This window comes from Hoplias malabaricus, chromosome 1 (assembly GCF_029633855.1).
Source record: "Hoplias malabaricus isolate fHopMal1 chromosome 1, fHopMal1.hap1, whole genome shotgun sequence".
Lineage (NCBI taxonomy): Eukaryota > Metazoa > Chordata > Actinopteri > Characiformes > Erythrinidae > Hoplias > Hoplias malabaricus.
In genome coordinates, this window is record NC_089800.1 from 75,654,692 (window position 1) to 75,673,660 (window position 18,969).

Sequence of the window (18,969 nt, forward strand, 5' to 3'; positions counted from 1 at the left end):
ATTGTATTTTTTGTGACAGCTCTAGACTCATGGAAATGTTCAGGGAACAGTCAGAAATGAGTGTGTGTCAGAGTGTGAAGTTGAATGTAGGAAATTAGCTATGACTGACTGCATGAGCTTTGGTTCAGTTGGGGACCATCCAAAAACTTCACAACACTGGATTTTTGAGTAATCTGAGTATGTTTACGTGCACTTGGGTAATCAGATAATGGGGAAAGTCTGGTGATTGTCTGATATCTGCTGTGCAGCATCTAATAATACCTTAGAAAGATGTGACGAACTTCATTTGGCTGCTTTTGGTAAACATGGACACAAATATGGTCCATGTTTCTTCTTTTATTTTTTCTTTTTGAATTCTAATACTATGCGGCGTTCCCTTTCTCACAGCTTTCTCTACAGCATTTTTAAATGAGCATCTGTTATTGGATGCAACATGTCCTTCAGTTACATACAGAGACCAGAGTTGCTAGACACATGTTTGCGGCGAGGACTGGTGGGAGTAACTAGTACAATTAGGGCTGGACAATAATTCAGTATCAACAATTATTGCAATATAAACTGTTTCAATAATGATTTGATTTTTAAACACATTTTCAATATTTCAATATCCATTGTTTACAGCATCAGTCACTGACGTTCGTTACAGTGCACTGCCGTCAGTTCATTGAACTCAATTTTAAAGTCAGTTTAAAAACATTAATATTGACAAGGACAAGAGGTTTGGGTTTGTCAGTGATGTCATGTTTCTTATTTGTTTGTCCTGGTGATTGTTCTGTGACTTTTTTATTTTTCAAACCAATATTGATATTATATCATATCTAAGAAACTAAGAAATATATCGTGATATAAATATTAGTCGTATTGCCCAGCCCTAGCCTAGAATTTTCAGATAAAGAATGGTGAGAGAACATCCAAATATATGTATTGGTCGCTCTACACTCTCTCCGATTGTGTTTGTGCGCATGCACACACTGAGAAGTATGAAATAAATCAGGGTATGGTTATATATGCAATGAGAATTCATATTACTGAGCAAAAATCCAGCTCTCATACTGATTTCATAATTAGATTTCGAAGTATGCTGTTTACATGACCACTTGAATAATCAGATAAGTGTAGAAACCGGATTAAGATTGTTAAGTACATGTAATCGCACTCAGTGTCATGGAACACACTTGGAGGAGAGTGCTCTCTGTCTAGATCTGCCTTGTTAGCTAACAGACAGCTGAATGATTCGGTTGGAGAGAGGGCCAACCTACACTCTCAGAGGGAGACGGCTAAGAGCCAGCTCCTCGTTCCCAGGCATTAATTGGTACCTTTCTGTTTTTTAGAAGTGCAGAGGACATGTGGTTATGAAATTCTAAGCAGCAACACATTCTGAATTTTATTGTTGTATTTTGCACAAAGTGTTCTCTGGTCAGTGGCCAAGCAGCCGCAGTGCCTAATTTCACAAATCCTCTGGTATGAGCGATCAGGGAGAACAGCATGGATGCTTGCTGTTGATGGCACTTTTCACCATCGGCGTTGCCTTGTCTGTTGTGAGGTGTGAGACTGGAAATTAGATAAGTAGATAAAACAGTTTAATTCCTTTCGTTCTGTTATTAATTAACTCCTTGTTCTATCAAGGTGGATCCTAACTGCTTTTTAAACTTGAGGAAATAGAAAAACATGGCAGACTTAATTAAATGAATGACTTTGCTATTGCACATTATCCTGACGTTTATTTGAATTTGATCAGGCAACACCCAATCCCAACACTACAGCCAGAATCAACACCCAAACCCAAGATTAGAAGCAGGCCTGCATGCTACCAGAGACTGTCATTTCCCATTGTAATGGAGTATTGTCTACTATGAAGCTGCAAAAACACTGTGCAGGCATTACCACCCACAGACTGGCAGCGAGGGAGGAACTGGGCGATCAGCACTGACAGCTGGCATCTGTCCAGCGTTCCCTCAGGAAAAAAGAAAATGCTTGTTATGGAGTTAAACATGAAAGCTCCCTTTGGGTTCGTCTGCGGTTGGATTTTAACCGAACAAAAGGGAGATATTCTGGTGTCAGCTTCTGGTTTCTCAATATCAGTATTGACACCATTGTGCAGAATTGTGCATTATATACATCATTGTGCAGAATTATTACACCATGTAAGAATGAAAATCAACCATCATTAGTATCATGTTTTATCATTCAACAAATATATGCACTTATTTCTTTTAAATACGTACGCAGCAGGTAGTGTCGCAGTCACACAGCTCCAGGGACCTGAAGGTTGTGGGTTCGAGTCCTGCTCTGGGTGACTGTCTGTGAGGAGTTGGTGTGTTCTCCCCGTGTCCGTGTGGGTTTCCTCCCACCTCTAAAAACACACGTTGGTAGGTGGATTGGCAACTAAAAAGTGAGTGAATGTGTGTTGCCCTGTGAAGGACTGGCGCCCCCTCCAGGGTGTATTCCCGCCTTGTGTCCAATGATTCCAGGTAGGCTCTGGGACCTACTGTGACGCTGAACTGGATAAGCGCTTACAGATAATGAATGAATACTTTATTTTTATTCCCTCAAACACTTTTTGATTAGTACCAAGAAGAGAGACCATATTACTCCAGTGCTGGCCTAACTACATTGGTGTCCTGTTCAGTTCAGAATACAGTTTTAAGTGCTTTTATTTGTTTTAAAGCACTTAATGGTCAAGAACCATCATATCTTAGTGATATGCTGAATACTGCTACCACACAGCGTGCTTTGAGATCCTCCACATAGAATTTGTTAGCTCTTACTAGGGCTCGTTTAAAGCTTAGAGGTGTATGCTCAGAGAATATGGAACCGCTACCTCCCTTTATTCGTCAGACACCTTAACAACATCACTGTTGTTAAATTTAGTCTGATAACATACTTATTCAAGCTCGCATTTCAATAGTGAGGACCTGTGGAAATCACACTCTTATGTTTGTGTTTTATATCTATTTTTATTCACTTATTTTGTTTTTTTAGTCTGTTTATGTAACTCTTACTATTTATATATTTTTAATAATTCTACAAGTTGTGTCTTGTGCATGATTATCCTAATGTCCAGCACTTTGGTTAACGAAAGTAGTGCTTTATGAATAAAACTAACTTCTGTTTGAAAGGATCTATTTGCTGCCACACTCTTAGGCCTTAAGGTCTTTCTTGACTTCCTATTTCACCAGGGTGTACATGAGGTGACAAGACATGGGGAATATTGAAAATTGAGAAAAGAGAAACATGCTTTAGTCACTGCACAGCAGTACAACCGCACTTTAACTCTGCATTAAACCCATTCAGTTTGTGATTTCTGTTTAGTTTATGTCAGCTTATGATGACTGATGCATGTTTATGTTAAAAATAAAATACATTTAGTCGAGTATGTTATATTATAAATTAAGGAAGTATTGTGCCTATTTCTGCATTTGACTGCAGTGTGAAATCATTCTGTCATAACCACTCCATTGTCTAGCTTAAATCTAGGGCCAGTGCTGGAGGTAAAATGCTGTCATGGGACATTGTTTACATATCACAAATTCCTGGGCTGGATGGAGCTTTGTGTTTGTCCATAAGGGAACGCTAGACAGTGTGTAGCTCTCTCTACACTCAGCATTATCTATTCAGTGTGAGGAACCTCACTCACGTCAAACAGTTAATGCGTTCTGTGCCAGTGTTTACAGGCCTTTTTTTTTTTTTTGAAAACTCAGAAGGCCTTTGGAATAGTGAAGTACATGCCATTATGGACCATTTCAGGAGTGGGTATTATTAGGAATTACCTACTTTGGTTCTGTTTCTGTTTTAGTTCATGTTTACTTTGGAGCTGGGAGGGTGCTTGAATCGATGGAAAGAGGCCCCATGAAAGTCTCAGTCTTGGTTGACCGCAAAAGCTGTACCAGAGTCTGGAAATATAGAGCTGTGCTTAACTGTCTTAAAGACAGACTGTGTTGTATCCTAGGCGTGTGTCAAAATCACAGGATTAGATTACGCCATAAACAGAAACGTAAAGGTAAAGCTTTTCTCTCAACATTAAGCATAGTGTACAATTACAGTTTATTATATTTCCATTTCTGAACTCATCAACAGTCATCATCCTGACATTGGCTCAGCACATCACAAGGGTGGTCATGAGGTGATGATTTGTCACATGAGACCCTGTAATCTTCCCTTTTTATTCCTATAAAAGTGAGAAAAATGTCATTCATTGCTCAGATTCAGCATATTTGCTGATGTTCAAAATCAAAATATGCATCTCTGTCCCTCTTGGCAGCAGCTACACATCGTTTTAGACTTTGCATTGTCTTCTTACTGTGGTAGAATGGACAGAAACACATTATAAACTTCATACATGTTCCCCTGTATATATCCCCTTGTTTTTACATACATTTTCATCAAACATGTGCACTTTGTAGTTCTATAATTAGACTATAGTCCTTCTGATGCTCTGCATACTCAGCAGAGTCTGATCCACTCATAACCACCTCCACATCAGTGTCAGTGCATTGCTGAGAATGATCCATCAGTGAAATAATACCTGCTCTGTGGCGGTTGGGGGGGGGGCATAGATGGACTACAGAGCTGATCAAATGAGCTGGACAATGAGTGTAGATACAAGTAAAAGGTTATATTGTTATGTCTGGTCAGTGTCTCTATATTATTGTAAACACCTTCTTTGTTGATGGATACGGCACATAAATGAGAATTTTACAGCATTATGTCATTTTTAAGATGCAGTACAATGGTAAAGCTTCATGACAGAGTTTCAGCCGATGAACTCCAAAATAAAACATGATTTGGCTTTACAACATGAAATACTTTGTAACTTGAAAGGCCATTGTCTTATAAAAGCTGGATTCCGTGCAATGTAAAACAAGGGCCCTGCAGGCAGTTCTTTGATCAGAGAAACCTAGGAAATATTTTTATTTGAACTTTCCGGCACACCTGGGCTTGAGGCATTTCCTTTAGACGTGTGTCTAGTGCATTTTATGAATTTGCAATGTTAACTGATGGCGTACATCGTACGATACAAACTAGCAGTTTACCAAATAAGACAAATAGCAAATGCTATTGTCTGAATACATAAAAACAGAAGGGAGTTTCTCCCATGACCCCATTTGTGAATGTTGTGAATGTTTTCTAGTGTGATTTCCCACCCTATGATTCCACGTAGACCCTGAAACCACCCCGGCCCTGATCAAGATGAAGCAGTTACGAAAACGAATGAATAATGTTGATTAAAACAAATATATAAAATATACCAACATAAACAAAATGTGGCTTTTCTGGGCATGGATTCAGTCTTCACACTGCCAATGGTGAATCACCTGGAGATTCCTGGAAACCCACGCAGACAATAGTTGCTGATGCTATTACCATTCTCCTAGTTTTCTCTAAGATTTTCTAAGTACTAGAAAAAAAATTGTAGCAGAGCAACTTACAGTACACTTAGAGACAAATCAGTTATTGCACTGAAAGATTGGCTTCAGACTCGTACTCTACAATTTGTTGTACAACTGTAATTGCAAATTGTTATTTAAGTGGGAAAATGAAAGGTTTTTAGGATAAAGGCCATGTTGCTGGAGCAGTTTTCTTAGACATAAAATGGCCTTTGATACTGTTAACTACAATATGCTAATATTCATCCATCCATTATCTGTGATTGCTTATCCAATTCAGCATCACGGTGGGTCCAGAGCCTACATGGAATCATTGGCCGCCAGTCCTTCACAGGGCAACTCACACATTCACACATTCACTCACACACCTATGGACACTTGAGTCGCCAATCAACCTACCGACTTGTGTTTTTGGACTGTGGGAGGAAACCAGAGCACCCGGAGGAAACCCACGCGGACACAGGGAGAACACACCAACTCCTCACAGTCAGTCACCCAGAGCGGGATTCGAAACCACAACCTCCAGGTCCCTGGAGCTGTGTGACAGTGACACTGCCTGCTGTGCCACCGTGCCGCCCCAATATGCTGATATCCAAACTTTCTAAATGTTAATATACTTAACATTCCATACAATGGTTTGATTCGTACCTCGGGTCCACCCTTTGACCCAGCAGTTTGGGAATTCCTCATGGGTCAGTTTTAAAGCCCACTGTTGTTTAGCATGTATAATAACAACTTACCTGATAGATGTTCTACCGGTTGGCGAACAGCACAATGAATCATTACATGCGGTATTTGGATGGCTTGAGTCTTCTCATTAAACACTCAACATTAAAAATTATTTCAATGTGTTTCTCTATATGCAAATGAAACATACATCTTTATGCCATGAAAATGAAAAATTAAAATGGTAAGGATGAAAAAAAATTGGTTGACAGGGAGGTTGATAACACAAAATACTTAGGAATTATTTTCGATTCACAATTGAAATTTGATAAACAAGCAAAGAACATCTGTTAAAAGGTTAAATTAATATTCAACTGTTAGATTTGTCAGAAAGTGTTTATTTTTAGCACAGCTCAGCTCTTTATGTTTGCTATGATTCTTTCACATCTATCCTATTATATCACTTCCTGGTCACAAGCCTCACAATCAGTTTTAAAACCCATTATATCTTTATATAATCAGACAATTAAAATCCATCATTACCACACCTTGGAGAAACATATGTTGAGTTTTAAAAGCTTTACAATCTTCTCTAATTTAAAGTTCATTTTTAAATGCTTGTGTGGTCATGCTCCCCTTTTACTTAATGGGTTTGTTTTACACAAGAGCGCACTAGTAGTGTTAGTACACGGGCTTCAACAAATGGTAGTTGTCGTATTACCTTGTCGTAAACCTCTTTGGGACAATCAGCATTCTCTGTTAGAGGAGCAATACTTTGGAACAGTTTACCCACCGAGTTGAAAATGCAGTCCAATGTTACTGTTTTTAGTAGAGGTATTAAATTATGGTTAAAATAAAAACAACTTTATTCTCACATGGGGCAGCCATGGCCTGGTGGTTAGGGAACCTTCTTTTAACCGGAAGGTCATGGCTGAAGGCACCTAACCCTAACTGCTCCCCAGGTGCCGTGGCTAGGGCTGCCCACCGCACTGGGCATGTGTGCTCCCTGCCCCCTAGTGTTCATTAGGGTGTGTGCAAATGTGTGTTTCACTGCACGGATTGGGTTAAATGCAGAGAACGTATTCATGTGTGCAAGAACAGTGGCCAATAAAGTGATTCTAATTCTAATAAATCTTTTATTTATTCCCCACTTCTTTTCCTCTCCCTTTCTTCCCCTTTTCCATTTCTTTAAACAAATAAGGCCAAACAAAACCAAAAAATACCTCCTGTGGATGGGTTTTGTAAATTAGAATTTTGCTACAAACACTGTGTAATTGTATGGTACAGTCCCAAAGTTGCTGTAATGTCCATGTCAAATAAATGAAATAAATAAATAGATTAATAAATATAGAGAACAACAAATTCCTTACAGACAGTGACCCAACCCAGAACCCATGAACACACCTGCAGCGCCCCCTAGTTGTTATTGTGGTCAAACTGCAGTAATATACAGCTCTACTGCTTTAGGCTGATTTGCTGATGCTGTTGCCGTCTCTCGCTTTTTATGTTTCTTGAGATTCTAAGCTGCTCAGCAGAAATGTGCAGTAGAATTAGTCTATGACTTGCATATTTTGCTTTTCTGTCCTCCATTATTATCTCAGTAAACATACCTGGGAACTTTTACAAACATGGTTGTAAATCTCTGAACAAGGCACTAGGTAATAACACATGACACAACACCACAAATCTATATGCCTACAGTTTATTTACATACCTTCAGAAAGTGTCACGTCCTAGAACCATAAAAAAGTTACCTGCAGGATTGGTAGATTATATCAATGCTGAGAATTTATTGAACACCCCTCATATCTATACAACTGCTCTTCGACTTATGTTTTGCTTGTTATTGTATTCATTGTGTGAGTAGTTTCCAAGCCTAGTTTTTTCCTTGTAGTCTTCCTAGCTTGCCTAGCTTTGTTTATTTTCAGTACATCTTTTTCTCTGTTTCTGCTATGGACATTAAAAGAACCAAACCACTTTTACCATTCAACCATCCTGCTTTCAGGATCCTTGCTACAATATTTCAAAGTTACAGATGCACAATTAAAAAAAAATAAAATAAAATAAAACAGCCTCTCTCTCACACACTGTAAGGCCCATCCATCTATTTCCTGTCTGATCCCTGGCAGACCCTTTAAGTATGTTTTTGTTGCAGCGGTGTTTCTGTGCTGGAATGTGACATTACACTTGAGTCACTCCCATCCATCAGTCTATATTTGTACCCTCTAGGGTTTAAATGTTGTGGCATGTTTGTTCTACCCCCAATCACTCCCACACTGATGAGTTAAATTCTAGGTAACTCTCACTCATAAGAGTTGAGCAAAAATAACCAAACTGGCATGAGCCTGCCGTAGCCTGTAAGGATAACATTTGCAAAGACAACAAAAGATGCTTTCAGCATGTAGGAGACAGTCCTTGGCAGTATTAATATTAATAAAAAAATACATTTCCTTTATAGGACACTTTTTGTGTACAAAATGATTCCAGTGTTTTACAGTTGAGAAATAAATTTAAGACAAAAACAAAGACACAAACAGAAAGATTAAAACTAATTTTTATAAAATGATCATTCATTCATTGTCTGTAATCGTTTATCCAGTTCAGGTTCACGGTGGGTCCGGAGCCTTCCCAAAATCATTGGGCATAAGGCAAGAACACACCCTGAAGGGGGCACCAGTCCTTCACAGGGTGGCACACACTCACACCTTCACTCACATCTATGGACACTTTTTGAGTCACCAATCCACCTACCAACGTGCGTTTTTGGACCGTTGGGAGGAAACCCACACAGACACAGGGAGAACACACCAAAGTCACCCAGACCTACCTGCTATGCCACTGAGCAGCCCATAAATTATGATGATACATCGAAATATAATGACAAGAACATAACAGTATTTTATTTAATAAATAGTTTAAAACATTATCCAAATAAATAGACGTGTTGAACTTAACTGAAAGCAAGATAAAAAAATATACAAAAATAAGACTATGCCTATAAATGTCAGTGTTTTAATTAAGAACTAAGAGCTACCTTAGGCCACAACACTTTATAACTAAAGCAGAAAAACTCTCCCAAAAAGATCTACAGTGCTAAGCCCAGAAAAGCAATGACTCTATTCTCGCTTATTACAGGTCAGTCACCTGTTTCTCTGCATACTTTCTCTGCATACCATTTCACCCTGCTCTTCAATAGTCAGGACCGCTACAGAATGTTCATTTTCACCCTGCAGTGACACTGACGTGGTGGTTTGAGTGGATCAGACATAGCATTGTTGCTTGAGCTTTAAAAACTGTCACTGCCGGATCACCCAAATATATCCAGGCGACATCGTCCTGTGTCCACTAATGATGCACTAAAGGACAACCATTTACATCTACAAGGTGGACCTTGATGACCTAATGAGTGTAGATACAAGGTAGGTGTTCCTAATTCAGTGATCGTTCAGTGTAGTGCCAACACGTAGTAAGACAAGAGCTTGTAGAAAAATTAGTCTGTAGGAGCTGTTGGCGGATTCATCACTTTTTATCTTCTGGCGCAGACAGTACATCAGGGCCTATTTAGAAAGTCTTTAGACGCTTGGCAGGAGGAGAGCTGAAGAGCTTGCTAACCTACGCCGTCTCTCACCAAATACGCACAGCTGTCACTTCCTCTACTTGCCGTACTATTCAGCATCATTTAGTCCTTTCTGCATCCTAAAGGCAATGCCAGTCAATTAAAGTGTAATATTATCTTCTGCCAATAACACATCTCTCTGCACTTATAGGATACAAAATATGAATACTTATACCACATTATACTTATTCTCTGAAAATGAGATACCAACATTGTTGTTCTGAAGCATCGTACACAAGCGGCTACATTGCTGTGCTGAGAGTGTTAAAGTACTATTGTATTTTTTTTTTTCACCATAATAATAGAACATTGCTTTGTTTCCCCAGAAACCAAGCTGTAATGGTGCTCTAGTGTCAACTTGATGTTATTAAATAGCAATTTGTGCAGTTGCATGTATTCAAAGACATCTAGACCTTTCATACTAATGATCATACTGCTCAAAACAGGAGTAATTTGTACAAATTGTGATACATAGCACTACAACTGTACCCAGTGTTATACACCAGTATGTAGTGATTAAAAAAATTATATAAATACAATAAATGTGAACGTTTGTATAAAGTTTACAAAGGTAAGAGGCCACCCCACATTAAGTTTCCCGATAAAATTTCACAGGTACATTTAAAAAAACTAATAATTCTTACACAGATTAGTGAATCTAAATAGCAAGAGTACCCCCAAGATACACCTTTGAAAATATCAACCATAAAAATCTCAGATCAAAAGCACTCATCACTCAGTCAGTAGCACTTCAATTAAAAAAAAAAAATTTGGTGGGTACCAAAGCCCCACAAGCCAGATTTTAAAGTGTTAAAAATGTACACTGGAGAGCTGAACTGATCTCAATCCATTTTTCCCCCCACAGTTCCTTCTACCACCATCTCCACCATGTCAATCAAGTCAGACAGACTCCAAAAGAAATGGGCCGTACTGAAGGGTCGCCTGGGATCTTCCCAAGACTCGGATGGCCCTCCAGAGGCCAACTTGGAGAATGCAGATCCAGAGCTCTGCATTCGTCTGCTGCAGGTGCCCACTGTGGTCAACTACTCTGGGCTAAAGAAGAGGCTTGAAGGCAGTGACCAAACATGGATGGTGCAATTCCTGGAGCTCTCAGGGCTGGACCTCCTCCTGGAAGCCCTGGACAGGCTCTCTGGGCGTGGGTGCTCGCGGATTGCAGATGCCCTGCTCCAGCTGACATGTGTAAACTGCGTGAGGGCAGTAATGAACTCGTCCACAGGGATCCACTTCATTGTAGAGAACGAGGGCTATGTGCGCAAACTATCACAAGGTAAAGCACTAATCCCATTCATATCCTAGTAATCTGAATACACAGAAGTTTACAGGTACACAGTGTTTACCACACGTACCAATATTAATCTGCTGATTTATCACTTACAACTATCATAGGTAACATGTTCGACATGTCCTGGACCCGACCCTCCACTCAAATATTAAGTACAACAACAACATGGCTCCATACTGTGCCATAAAGCGTATAAAAAAAAATGGTGGCAGTGTAAAAGTAGCTCTGGCCAGCCCTGACCATCATTACACATGTGGCAAAGATTGACAAAATATGCAATGGTGTAATGTCAAACTACCAGAATCATTAGTACTGTCATATACATGATTTAGAAATGATCAATGAGACGGGTGTAGATTTGCCTGATATTTTATACCAACAGAACATTCATTTTACTCTAGAGCAGATTGTTCAAGTGAATGATGACGTCTAACACTGCTGCAACAGCTGCACTTTATGTGCATGCATTTGTAGCTTTATAAAAATATTCTGTATTGCACGTCAGTACAAATAATGAGGCAACAGGATGTGTTTATGTATCTCCTGAAAGGGAAATGCTTCTTCCTATGATGTAGTTTCAGATGAATGTATCTAGGGTCAAGTTAGTGGTAGAAACATTTTGTATTTTCCAAATCACATTGCAGAAGAATATTTCACAACACAAACATGCCTCACTAAACTGGACAACAAGTGTTCAAGTGCCTTAGCTCTTCTCTAAACAGAGTTGACAATGTTTTCACATAGGCCCTAAACCTTTTACAGGCTAAACATACTTGGTCAGTCTTTAGGAATTTGTCTTAGCCTGCTATTTCACAAGAATCTTGTGGGCACGGGCGTATCTTAAATATACTAGTATGTCTGAAAGGAAAAAGAGTCTCCTTGTACTGGCTGTTCCTTTTATGAAATTATGTAGATAATATTGCTTGCATCAACATTACAAGTATGGTTATATTTTCGTTAAAAATGACTCACCATTCATTAAACACACAAGGTTTGTCTTGATCTAGTATCTTAAAAAAAGACCAATCACATTTCTGGCTGATTTCCCCCCAACCCCCTCGGAGGTCCAAAGTTCATATTTCATCCTCCAAAACATGTGTCATCCTTTGTGAACTTTAAGAGTTAAAACAGCTTTTATGGTGATTTCCAGCTTTGGATACCTCCAACACTATGGTGAAGAAGCAAGTGTTTGAGCTGCTGGCTGCCCTCAGCATGTACTCCAATGAGGGACACAGACTGGCCCTGGATGCCCTGGACCATTATAAGGCAGGTGTAGCTTACCTACAGATCCCCACAGTCTCTGTACATGCGCCGAGTTCCTGGCCTAAAATGAGTTGTAGTTGGACTACATTGTAACATAAAAGGTGATTCAATGTTGGAAATCTATTGTTGGTTTAGGATTGATTTTACTGGGAATTCAACCCAGTGAGTCACTCTTGTGAACTCAAGTCTTTAAAATAAAAAATAAAATACATATGGAGGTGTGCACACCCAATCATTTGTGTTAGTCTAGAACTTTGTTTTGGATTGTTTCAGGAGGGACTATGATTTCATAAAGTCTGAAAAATTAATTAGTTATATTAAAGCCTACCCATTACCTCCAGGCCTTGTAAGTAATAAAAAATTTGTTTCTTTAACGCGGCAGGCTGTTAAGACTCAGCAATATCGCTTCAGTGTGATCATGAACGAGCTGGAAAGCACAGATAATGTCCCTTACATGGTGACTCTGCTGAGTGTGATCAATGCCCTCATCTTCAGCACAGAAGACCTTCGGAAGAGAGACAAAATGCGGAAGGAGTTTATAGGTATACACATTTATACTTTTTCTTAAATTCAACTTTCAATTTTAATTATCCTTGTTATCCTGATGTATTAATATGCTAGCAGACCTATGTGCATGAGCACAGTGCCATGGTTCCACATTGAAATATTTGTTAGGGTGACCAGACGTCCTCTTTTCCCCCGACATATCATCTTTTTTAGACTTAAAAAATGTCCGGGATTTTGTTTTTCTAGAACTTACATAGAATTTCGACAAGCGTTTCGTTCCCAAACTAGTCCCGACCTCCCCTACTCCGATTAGTTCGCTTGAGTGAGAAGGGGGTGTTGAAGTAGCCTAAAATCTTCTGATTGGACGGTCTGACTGTAGCGCTACCGTTATTGGCCGTTAACTTTCTCTGTAAATATTTAATTGGTCAGTCTGCACGTCAGTAGTCCGTGTTTACGTCAGGCAAAGCTCATGTAAACGCTCGATAAACAGAATTTAAAAGATGGAGCGGAGTTTACATTCAATGTTTTATATAGTTATCGTTATATTAAATCTGTTCAGTTAAAATTTCTGGATATTTTAAACGCGATGTGTGTTCAGCCTTATATTAATTGAGTTTGTCAGACTATTTCAGGCTTGCACTGGCTAATAATTCTGTTCCAAATTAAAAATGGTTTAACAGTACACTTTATCCATAAAACCTTGCAAAGGAGACCGAAGTTGTCGAATTCTTCTTTCCACCTTAAATCAAGTAGCTGTCCGTTTTACATATATAAAAAAAATGGACCATAGGAAACAAAAAAGGCTTTTACGAATTTGTCATTCCACCTTAAGGTTTACCCCAGTTAAATTACGACCGCTGCATCATTTAAGGTGGAACGAGATGTTTAAATAAGAATCATATTTAAGCCCATACATAATTCATTTTATAGAGCGTTAAAACATACTGCCAAACCGTTTAATTTGGAAAGGAAACAACGGAGCAAGAAGCCTTTTTTTGACGTTTGTTTCAAATCTAGAAGTGTAACTATATTTTATATGGTGAGAATAAAATCACCGGTAACTTACCCAACGGCTCCAAGTGTAAAATAAAATAGATGTATACAAAAAAATTAAGTTTAAAAATGTTAAACTATTAAAAAAAAACTTTAATATTCATGTTGAGCTGAGTAAACATAACGCTAAATAATCTATCTAGCTAAATTCAAGACGCCTTCCTAGTAGCAGGTCGTGAAAGCAAGGTTCAGCTGTGCTGAAGTCTCCAGCTGCTTAATCAGGATTAATTACACTCACCTTCGTGAACTCCAAAACTCTCCAGTTTCTAGGTTTAGCTCCTGAGAATGATTGTAGGCTCAGAGCCACAACACGACTCATGAAAATTGGTTTGTTTTGTTTGTCAGGATTACAGTTGCTTGATATTCTGCCAAAGCTGAGGTGAGTTTTTTTTATATCACCTTATTATAAGGATATAGTAGACATTGGTTAACCTCCAACACTCATTGACATTAAAGCAATTAACTGAACATCACTCCACCACGTCCTCTGTGTGTGTGTGTCTTACTCAGGGAGCAGGAGGATGAGGACTTGATCATCCAGTGTGAGGCGTTTGAGGAAGCAATGGCGGAGGATGAGGAGGAGCTGCTGAGACTTTATGGAGGCATTGACATGAGCAATCACCAAGAGGTCTTTTTCACCCTGTTTAACAAAGTAAGCATGATTCGCCTACAAAAACAAAACAAAACATGGTATTGTACAGGAACATCTGTGTTCACTAACAGTACAAAAATGTAAATGTAGAAAAGTACAGCCATGGTTAAATGGTTCAGTTGTGTACTTTAATAACAGACATTATATGTCACATTTAACCCATCTGTGGCAGAAAAAACAAACACACACAGAGTGGCAGTCAGTCATCTCCAGGTATGACCAGTTGGAGTGTAGGTGCTTTCTGAAGAGCACTCCAGCTGTGGATGTTTTGAGATAGCTCTGTTCCACCACCCCCCACCCCCACCCACATTTTTACTGCTGGTCCATGGGATTGAACCAGCAACCTTTCAGTCCCAAGCCTGCTTCTCTAACCTTTAGGTCATGGCCACCCCCATAAATAGAAAATCAAAAAGCTTACAGTTGAAACTGGGTATATGAAATGAATGCAACTTCTGTGTACCTAATCTACAACTGCATTGCAATACAGTGTACACCCTAGTGACTTCTTCTGAGTATACTTCTCCTTCCAGTGAAGATTCTGAATGTTTTTCTCACATGCACATACTCCCCAAACAGATGAAGATCCCAGATAAATACCCTTATGGGAATACTCCTTTTTATCAGCTTCCAGATGGGAAAGGCATGTAGATGCTTTCCTGAATAGTCCCTGATTTTTGTGGATGATGGCTGAACACTGAATAATTTTATCTTGGCAAGTTAAATGCACACGTGTATTGGCCTAGAAAGTAAGTATTTAAAATAAAAAGAACATGAACAAGGTATTAGAAATAATTTAAAATATTCTGACAATGATTCCTGATTTCCCTGAAAATGTTGTTGTAGTTTATTTGTAAGTGATAAATTGTTTTAAATGGTTAGTTTTTATTTGTTCCTTGATTGCAGGAATATGGACTGTTGTACTGTAGGTGCAGTTATGTCTACTCTAAAATATTAATCTTTACATACTGTACATATCTAAAACTGCTGGAATAAACTCTACTGATATGCAGGTCTGACTTTGCAGTGTCTTTCTTGAAAAATAAGTTAGGTTTATTTAATACAGTCAAATGTTTTAATGTTTGTTAGCTTTGAGAAATACATGTGTTTGGTCTTTACCTTGTGCATCAGACTCTCTTGTATTTTCACTGCCTCTATTTACTAACATAGGCATTGAATTGAGGCCAGTTTATTCAGACCAATTGCAGTGGATGTTCAGTTTTCAAGTCTTTGCCAAATGTGTAAGACATGTTCCAAACTGAGTGTTTAATGAGTCCTGAAATCCTGTGCAGTGTGGTGTGGAAGATGCCATGAACCATGCAATTCTAGAGGTAGCGGAGGTACAAGAAACCTGTTGTGAAACTAATGCTTGATTCTGTTCGCTTCATTACCTTTTAGGTGAGTAGCTCCCCCGCCTCCTTGCAGCTGTTGTCTATCCTTCAGACTTTGTTGCTGTTGGGACCTGAACGTGCTGATATTTGGCAGGCCCTGGAGACTCTCACTAACCGTGCCATCTTACTGGCACAGAATTGTGAGTTCATGTCTGGACATTCCTTTTTCAATGCAGGTCATATGAAAACATAAGAAGTCATTCTTTGTGTATTTGCTTTATATCTTGTAGCACAAATGGACTCCTCTGAGAAGATATTGCAGCGGTTAGCCTTTTCCAAAGAGCCAGCCACTGGCTCTTATCATGTGGGCAGCCGTTCCCTCAAGGACAAAGCAATTCAGACTGAGCTCATTGATGTGGGGAAAGAACATGTGAACAAGTTGCCTATCACCAGCCAACCATCACTTATCAGCTCTGCACAGAAGCCATGCACCACTGCACCTCCTCCACCACCCCCACCACCTCCACTGCCTGGCATAGCTTCTTGTCCTGTAGTACCACTGAGTGCCCCACCTCCAGCACCTCCTCTACCCAGAATGGGACTCCCACCTCCTCCACCTCCACTTCCAGGATTTGGTCCTGGAGGTCCGCCACCACCACCTCCTTTACCAGGTGTAGGTGTTCCTATGCCTCCTCCCCCACCACCTTTACCAGGAATGGGAGGACCTCCACCTCCTCCACCGTTACCTGGGATGGGAGGACCTCCACCTCCTCCGCCATTACCTGGAATGGGAGGACCTCCACCACCTCCACCGTTACCTGGGATGGGAGGACCTCCACCACCACCTCCCCTACCTGGCATACCTTGTCCACCTCCCCCACCTTCTTTTAATGGAATGGGTGATATAATAGTAGCTCATAGTGTTCAGTCTCTGGGGAGGGCTTACTCTGCACCAGTGAAAACTGGTCCCCATCCCACCCTCAGGATGAAGAAGCTCAACTGGCAGAAGTTGAACTCCAGAGCAGTAACAGGTGAGGATGATTTATTTGTGAGTTGAGAAAGAATGTAGCTAAAGATATACTCAGTTTCAGTAGGTCTGCTTTGTGTAACAATGCATGTTTGTTTGTTTGTTTTCTGATTGTTTTTCTGTGTTTTCTTTACTCTTTAATTAGGTATATGTGGTATATACTCTTTGCAAATATGTTTGCCTAAATGAAATACAAAATCCATGTTCCATGTTTGCACACAGATTTCACAAGGCAAACCAAGCTGTCTCAGGTGCCCTATCCCTTTTCTTTTAGACCAGGGGTCACAAATAGGCGGACTGCGTTCCGGGTCCGGACCCAGACACTGTCCTGTCCGGTCCTGGACCTGTAACTGATTAACAATTAAGAGCTGTTTAATTTTTAACAGAGTGTTTGTTTTAAGTGGTGTGACTCCTTCTAGTCATTAAGGTTCAGGTTTAGCTGTCCAGGAAACTCTTCACATGTGTTTCTAAATATCACGCTTGAGGCTACTCAGCCAATCAGATCTGTGCATTATGATGAGCGCTGTGACTCGAATGAGTGACACACTGGGCAGGGCTTTAGACACCACTGTCCTGGGGCCAATTAAAAATAGCCCTATTGATGTGGAAACTTTAAAAAGAAGGGAATGATTATCGGTTGAAATTCTCATAATGCTGAACATGGATGCTGTTTATGGATAAAGTCACGTCCTTCAGCATAAAGAGCCAATCAGTTTGCTTTTAAAGGATAAAGTCCCACCCTTCAGCAGTAAGAGCCAATCATATTGCAGGTTATGGAAAGCAGTAAAGTCAACTGCAAGTACAAAAGTCATTAGGGTTTTATTTAAATAGGCATGTTTCCCTAAAATAATTTTTTATTAGTAAATTTTACTTAAAATGAGAAAATTACATTTTATTTAGGTATTTGTTATTTGTAATTATTTATAAATCTTTTTAAAATATGTTTAAATGTAATTGAAAGTGTAATTTGATTTGACATTGCGTTGTTAGCTAAATACAATATTGCTATAACTACAAAGCTACTTCAGTATGCGTGATATGGCACTGATCATATAACATACTAAGTTATACATTATGTTCAAGACCTTGGCTTGAGAAAATTTTCTCTAACTGGACCTTAATGATTTTTAATTAATTCTCCCTTTATTAGGCGGTCGCTGTATTTGGGCCTCAGTGCAGAAAGACCAACCTCTTGAACCTGATTATAGCAGCATCGAACAGCTCTTCAGTCTCCCAGTGGCTGAGCCCAAGGATAAAACTCCAGCTGCTCCCGTCAAGAAGGAACCCAAAGAGGTTTGTGGCCTGCTTTCTTATCTACCAGACAGACACGGGTAGTTTGTGATATTACAGCCTTTTAAAAAAATATATTCTTGTCTTGTAGATTTCCTTTATTGATGCTAAGAAGAACCTGAATCTGAATATATACCTCAAGCAGTTTAAATGGTAGGCTATGTTTTAACCATGGTTTTAAGAGATTAATGTGTACATGGACTCCTGCCATTTGAATGTCTTGCTCTTTACTACTAAGCCACTTTATCCCTTCAATCCTTCAACAGCTCTAATGAGGACTTTGTGGGCATGATTCAGAAAGGAGATCGTTCCAAATTTGATGTTGAGGTGTTAAAGCAGCTTCTAAAGCTCCTTCCTGAGAAACATGAGGTTGGTTAAGTTTTGCAGGGAAAGATATTTTCAAATGAAATGGGGAGAGGTTGTTGAAGTAATTGATCTTAGCCTGAACAAGACTTTACCTGTCTTTTATAAAATTGTTTGTTTTTCTCTCTCCCTTTGCAGATTGACAACTTGAACTCCTTTCAGGGAGATCACGACAAACTTGCCAATGTCGATCGGTTTTACCTTGCACTCCTTGCTGTTCCCTGGTAATGGCTTACACTTGATGCTTCCTGTAAAGTCAACCAGCCCGTTTTGCGTTTTTTTTTTTACTTATAGCGAAGTAACATGATTAACAAGTCCATTAACTGTGCCCTTAAGTTTCACCTCACTTGTTCACCTGCCCACTCAACTCTCTCTCTCTCTCTTTCTTTTTATTCAGCTACCAGCTAAGGATTGAGTGCATGTTACTGTGTGAAGAGACTGCTTCTGTACTGGAGATGCTGAAGCCTAAAGCGGCGTTGGTGGAGGCGGCATGCGAGAGTGAGTGCTAGCTGTG

General features: G+C 39.5%; 1 protein-coding gene and 1 long non-coding RNA gene across 7 annotated transcripts in view; one reads left to right on the top strand and one right to left on the bottom strand.

Moving 5' to 3' along the window:
• Nucleotides 1–18,969, top strand: part of inf2 (inverted formin 2) — a 38,698-nt gene that overhangs the window by 9,570 nt on the left and 10,159 nt on the right. For 4 of the 5 annotated variants that reach the window (XM_066673448.1, XM_066673446.1, XM_066673447.1 and 1 more), the window contains exons 2-13: nt 10,535–10,957; nt 12,123–12,238; nt 12,618–12,777; nt 14,141–14,174; nt 14,306–14,447; nt 15,843–15,975; nt 16,066–16,806; nt 17,953–18,095; nt 18,184–18,245; nt 18,359–18,461; nt 18,594–18,679; nt 18,853–18,953. In XM_066673448.1, coding sequence (XP_066529545.1) covers nt 10,558–10,957; nt 12,123–12,238; nt 12,618–12,777; nt 14,141–14,174; nt 14,306–14,447; nt 15,843–15,975; nt 16,066–16,806; nt 17,953–18,095; nt 18,184–18,245; nt 18,359–18,461; nt 18,594–18,679; nt 18,853–18,953 — 2,221 coding nt within the window. In that variant the 5' untranslated portion in view covers nt 10,535–10,557. Of the gene's footprint in view, nt 1–10,534; nt 10,958–12,122; nt 12,239–12,617; nt 12,778–14,140; nt 14,179–14,305; nt 14,448–15,842; nt 15,976–16,065; nt 16,807–17,952; nt 18,096–18,183; nt 18,246–18,358; nt 18,462–18,593; nt 18,680–18,852; nt 18,954–18,969 lie in introns of those variants that run through there. The other variant, XM_066673451.1, reaches the window with a different exon arrangement.
• On the bottom strand, nt 3,785–14,345 carry LOC136698748 (uncharacterized). Of its 2 annotated transcripts, none has more exons than XR_010803328.1 (3): nt 14,034–14,345; nt 12,690–12,740; nt 3,785–4,168 (listed from the first exon to the last, which is right to left on the bottom strand). It is a non-coding gene; the product is annotated as an uncharacterized lncRNA (long non-coding RNA). The 2 variants fall into 2 exon arrangements; XR_010803322.1 differs by lacking the exon at nt 14,034–14,345 and adding an exon at nt 13,809–13,953.